The sequence below is a fragment of the Vulpes vulpes genome, chromosome 12 (assembly GCF_048418805.1).
Source record: "Vulpes vulpes isolate BD-2025 chromosome 12, VulVul3, whole genome shotgun sequence".
NCBI classification, from domain to species: Eukaryota; Metazoa; Chordata; class Mammalia; order Carnivora; family Canidae; genus Vulpes; species Vulpes vulpes.
This window is the reverse complement of record NC_132791.1, coordinates 72679644-72685643: the sequence shown is the minus strand read 5'-3', so window position 1 is coordinate 72685643 and position 6000 is coordinate 72679644. Positions and strand designations below refer to the sequence as shown.

The window sequence follows — 6000 nt, the reverse complement described above, 5'->3', positions numbered from 1 at the left end:
GAGGGAGGATGCGATAGTTATCGTCATGGGATTCACTTTTAAATGGGAAAATTCTAGAAACAGAACCGAAAAGAGAGAGTAAGTCTGTGAGAGGGTTGCCAAGTCCTAACGTGTCACCTGATACAAGAACTTTTGAATGAGCTCAGAGTCCAAGTATTTGGAGGCGATCTAGGGAAGAGGCCGCGCCTGCGGGGCGGGGGTCGGCTGCGCTGGAAGCCTCGCCCGAGGGCACGACGTTCACCCACATCGTTCACCCACATCATTCACCCACACTGGTTCACCCACATCGTTCACCCACATCGTTCACCCACATCGTTCACCCACAGCGGTTCACCCACAGCGGTTCACCCACAGCGGTTCACCCATATCGTTCACCCACATCGTTCACCCACATCGTTCACCCACATCGTTCACCCACAGCGGTTCACCCACAGCGGTTCACCCATATCGTTCACCCACATCGTTCACCCACATCGTTCACCCACATCGTTCACCCACAGCGTTCACCCACAGCGTTCACCCACCCAAGCTCGCTGAAGGTCCGCGGACACTGGCACACTGCTGTTTTCCGGTCGTGCTCGTCGCTGTACCTTTTCTTCTTGAGCACTGATTAAAGGAAATTAGAGAACAATATGCGCGGACACGCTTCGTCTAATCTTGGCCGCGGGGGTCAGTCCCCTGGAGACGCGGTCCCGGGGGTGGGGCTCGGGAGCCGGACCCGGGCCACCCCCTGCGGCCGGCGGGCGCGCGGGCTCCGCAAGCCGGGGCGGCAGGGAGGGTGCGCGGGGCGGTCCGCGGGCCTGGCCCCGCCCCCGGGAGGGGTGTCGCCCGGGCCCCGCCGCCCGCGCCCGGCCCCGCGGGCACTCGGCGCCCCGGGCAGCGGCAGCGCGGGTCGGGCGGAGCGGCGGCGGCCGGAGATGCAGCGGGGAGCCGCGCTGTGCCTGCGCCTGTGGCTCTGCCTCGGACTGCTCGACGGCGAGTGCGGTGAGGCCGCGAGGGCAGCCTGCCCGGCGGGAAGGGGCGGCGGGGCGCGGTGGCGGACCCCGGGTGGGCGCGGACCCCGGGTGGGCGCGGACCCCGGGTGGGCGCGGCGGGGCCGGCCACCGGGCTGGGGGCGGGCGGAGCCTGCGGACCGGCCGGGGCCGCGCACCGTCGGCGGCGCAGCGCGGGGCTGGTGCCCGCGGGCCTCGGCCAGCCCCACGGTGGGTGGCGGCTCGGCGCCTTGGAGCCGGCCGCGGCGCCCGCACCCTCCGCCGGGCCCTTCGCTCGCGCACCACCTTCGCGGCGCGGCGCGGCCCTGCCCTGGGACCCGCCGCGAACGGGACGCACCGGCGGCGCCGAGGCGGCGGTCCCCGCGGGCGGACCCGGCTGCGCACTTCCCGACGCGTCCCAGCGGCGCTCGAGGTCGGTCCCCAGAGGGCGCTCCGGGCAGGTGTCCACCTCCGGGGCCAGGGGTTGCGGAGGCTGCGGCTCTGGGACCAGCGGAGACCCGCACCGCAGGGCGGACTGGGCGCAGGTGCCCGCGGGAACTTGGGAATCTTGAGTTGGCAACGCAGGACCGCGACCAACGTGGCGGAGGAGGCAGGATGCCCGTGCGCCCTGCACCTGGCGGGGCAGCAGCCTTGAAGGCCAAACTCAAGAGCTTGGACTCTAAGGCAGGAGCAGCCACGGAAAGCTCATAAGCACAGGAGAGGCAGGGGTAGGGTCTGTGACAGGAACAGGACCACAAGTTGCCCCTGTGCAGGTGGAGAAAAGGGAGTGTGGGAGATGAGAAAGGGAGTGGGAGAAAGGGAGAAGCATCATTGCGTAGAGATGCCAGGGCGTCGGTGACGATAAGCTGTAGTGAGCCAGGAAATCAGAGGGTACAGGAGGGTCATGAGTCCCCAATGGCTGGGGAGAAAGTACTGGAAGGGCTGGGGTGGAGGGGTCCTTGCTATTTTTGAACACCGCAGGTATTGAATATGGCTTCACATGCTTCTTCTTTTTTTAATAATCCTCACAAGGGAGTGTTAGACCCATTTTACAGAGGAGGAAGCGTAGAACAGGGACATATGTAACTTCTCCAATGCTCCCAAAGGCCAGCAATAAGAGCAATAGTCAACCCAGGTCTGTAGGATAACAGAGCTCTCTATTCTCTACGCCTTCACAGGCTGAAGGGCAGAGGACAGGGGCGATGAAGGAGGTGTGGATGACTCTAGAGGCAGGATGGAGGAGGACATCTGGCTGGGGCCTCTGAGTTGGGGCAGGTCAGAGATGAGGAGCTGCCCCTTTCCCCTTCCTTGCTCCCCTGCATCCAGCCCAGGGCCAAGCTCTCACAGATACTTAGTGTGCTTGCTAAGTGACCGAAGGAGTGTGGAGAGAGAAGTGAAGTGGGTCAGGCTGAGGAGTGGGAGAACCCCCTACACACCCCTTCGAGAAGACATCCAGCAGCCAGTTGGGTATAGTGTCGGAAGCTCAAGAGAGCCTGGGCTGGGAAGCTGGAAAAGGAGCAGAGCAGAGTCCAGGATGGGAGCTAAACGGGAAGAGACTTTCAGGCAGACAGGGAACATTCTGCAAGGTGAGCCTGGTGTTGGGTGATCAAGAGATGGAGGAGGGAACAGGGATGAGGCTGGTCCTGTGGGGGAGTTCAGGTGGTTCTTACCTAAGTTAGTGAAGAGGAGGAGAGAGGATGTTAGCTGAAGGGGCCCATGGAGGAGGGTGGCCTAACTGGACCATGGCATGGCTGGTGGGAAATGTGCCCTGCATTTGTCCTGAAGCTCCCAGCCTGATGGAGGATGCTAGAGCAGAAGCATAAACACTTTAAGTGTAACGGAGTGTCAGGGGAGCCAGAGTGGGTGGCCAGGTACGGGTAGGTGAGAATTTCAGGGATGCTGAAGCTTAACCCTCAAAGGTATGCAGTAGCCCTACATCCAGATTTCTGTTCCAGCTCTTCCCCTAAATTCCTGGCTGTGTGGCCTGGGCCCCAGCTTCTTCTCCCTGCATCTCAGTTTCCACATGCATAGCAGGGCAATGGGCAAGCACTTGAGAGGCTGTGCTTGGGCTGGACTTTATGGCTTGGGTCCTAGTCTAGTTCCAAAAAGTAGTTCCTTGGCAATGTCCCTGTGGAGAGGGCAGGTGGCAGAGGACAGGCCCAAGAGGCTTTGTCTTCAGGGCTTAGTCTAAAGAGAAGCTGGGTTGCCCTGGCCTGAGGACTGGCCCTTGCTGAGGCTCGTGTGGCCAGCCATTGTGCATCCCCCTGGCTCTGTTCCTCAGCCCTGAGCTAGATTCAGGTGTGGACAGAGGTATGGGGAAGGGACGGGGCATGCCAGCCAGGGTAGGCAGGATGTAGGGGCCACCTTACTTGGTCCTGTGGGCTGCTGGTCCCACCTCAGTCACTGTGGCTGAAAGGCTCCCTCCCAGAAGAGGAACGTGCACAGGGCACAGTGCCCACATGACCAGGCATTAGACTGAGAATGACGTGCAACAAGAGGATTACCTGGCCAGCTCCCTGATGTTCCATTCCCAACCGGCCCCAGGCAGTGGGACCCCGACCCAAGGAAGAAGACTGCAGTTCTATGCAGGTCACAAGCCATGGTGCCTGCTCAGGGTGGCTCAGGGAGGATTTGGACCAGCTCCATCCCGCAGGGATTTCCTGAGTGCCAGACTAGCACGGACATAGGCATGGTATCAGACACCTGTATAGTAGGGACAAAAGTGCTCAGTGACCCCTTTGAGCCCCAGTTGGTAGCTGGGGGCTGCATAGGAAGATGGCATCACTTCTAGCTGAAGGCTTCCTGAAGGGATCTGCGGACTCTAGGGAAGGGAATTCCAAGTATCGAAAAGAACTCCTCAAAAGCACAGAGTCAGGAAAGTCTAGAGGGGGCCACGGGTAGGGTTGGGGAGGTGAGGCAGCTGGAGATGGCAGGAGCCAGCAGCACACCTAATAATGGAAAGTTCTGGGCCATGTCCCCTGAAGGCACGGTCAGAGGGGCAAACAACACAGGAGCCCACCACAAGGAAGATGAAGCAGGGGAGGAGGGGGTAGAAGGTTTAGGGATCGGGGTGTGGGGTAGGGGGATGTGTGCTAGTCTGTGGCTTAAGCCACAGAATGGGTCATGAAGGTTGTTTACTAGATGGGGACCCTGGGAGGAGGAGAGTATGTGGGGAAAGATGAGTCGCTGCCCTGGGAGGCAGGTCCTCCAAGAGATGTCCAGCAGGACTTCCCGGGAGACCCCAGTTGACCCATCTGGGCCAGATAAGGAAGGAGGACACTTGGGAGCACCTGACTGTAATAAGGCAGAGGGGAATCGGGGGATCCAGGAAAATTAAGTGGGTCTCGGCCACAAGGGCTAAGGTTCTTCTCTGGGTCTAGCCGACACTCCTCCCGCTGTCACTGGAGAGTAACCCTCCCCATTGCAGGCTTCTCCCTGCCTGTCCCCCCAGCTCTCAGAGATGCCTCCCGGGGAGGCAGGGGTCTGAAGAGGCCCCTCACACTCCCTGCCCTAACTTCAGCCAGAGGCAGCCGACGTGTCTAGCTGGAGCCAGGGATTCCTGAGTTTCGATCCTTTTCAGACACTGGCTTCCTCTGGGATCTCAGTTTTCCGGCCAGGCCGAAGGGAGAAGTCTGGGAGCAGGAAGGTGCGGGCATTCAGGGCTGGCAGCGCCCCGCCCCGCCCCCGCGCCCCAGGCCACCTCCGCCCCCACCCCTCGGGCCAGGCCCCCATGTGGGCGGCCGCGAGCAGGCGCAGGGCAGGGTGGCCAGTGGGGGAGTCCCGCCACGCGGCCAGGAGGTCAGCAGGGGTTCATGGGAAAGGACTTGCCGGCCACAGGAGAGGACATCCTGCCTGCGTTTCCCTCTTCCTGCAGCAGGAGCCCACGGCCCCGATTTAGCAGCGCTGGGGGGCCACCTCTGAGCCAGCTGGACTGTCTGATAACACGGACCGTCCTGTCTCTGGGGAGCAGAGCCCTGACCCCAGGCAGGCCGGGGGCAGCTGCCTGGCACAGCTGGCTGCACCCACAGCTGTGCTGGAGCTGGGAGCTCAGATCTGCCAGGGTGCCCCTACCTCCAGGTCAACCTCAGGGGGTACTCAGGCAGCCCCTGCTCCCACTTAGCCCCCACCTCCCTCTCTGCTTCCAGAAATTGCCTCCAAGGTGCCCCAGCGGGACATCTCTAAAACATAGGTCTGAGCTTTCAGTGGCACCCCCATTGATAAGCACCAGCTTCTTCTGGGGTCCCAAGGGCAACCCTAACCAGTCCACGTAGCCTGCCCCACCACATACCCCAGACTTCAGCACATGACCTTTCACCTGCTCTAGAGACACCCTGCCTCTCACCCTGCCTTTGGGGAGGCTGCCAAAACTCCAGGCAGAGGATGGTGCTGCTTCAAGTGGGTGGGTGAGAGGGGGTTCCATTCCCACTTATTGTGTGCCCCCAGAGCATGGAATGTGGGCTTTCAGGAGGGATTAGGGGAAGCTCTTATCCTTCCCCAACTTAAAGCACCATCCTTAGAGCTACTGTAAGTTCTACCAAACAGAGATTCATTCATATTAAGCAGCACACACGCACCCACAGATGCATATTTGAAGTGTCTAGCAGTGGAGCCTCCCCTCAGTGTAAAGTGGTTAATTAAACTGCTTTACACTAGGGTGTGTGAAGGCTTTAGTTCCATATCACAGGCTTATTGTGTCCATTTTGGAGATTAGAAATGGCTCACAAGGTGCTAGAGAAGCTTTGTAGGAATGTCAGGCATCAGCTATCTGGTCTCAGATGGCATGGAGGCCCAGGGGTTCGAAGGGACAGGTGGCTGTCCACATTCCCCAAGGAAGAGTCTGGGTGGGGGAGGCAGGTGCAGTCCTAAATTTCTGACCACCTCTTGGACATTTTTACTTTGATTGCTCCAGAGAACTTTCAAAAGCAGCATGCCCCACAGACACATTGCCTTTCCCCAAGTCCACCCCTGACCAACACGCCTACCTCAGTGCCTACATCTCCACCTCTGTCCCTCACCTCCACACCTCCCC

At 60.5% G+C, this 6000-nt stretch overlaps 1 protein-coding gene across 1 annotated transcript in view; it reads left to right on the top strand.

The window, feature by feature from the left end:
- Positions 1–856: 856 nt before the first annotated feature.
- FLT4 (fms related receptor tyrosine kinase 4) overlaps positions 857–6000 on the top strand; it is a 39658-nt gene continuing 34514 nt past the window's right edge. The window contains exon 1 of the mRNA XM_072731885.1: positions 857–984. Coding sequence (XP_072587986.1) covers positions 918–984 — 67 coding nt within the window. The 5' untranslated portion in view covers positions 857–917. The remainder of the gene's footprint in view (positions 985–6000) is intronic.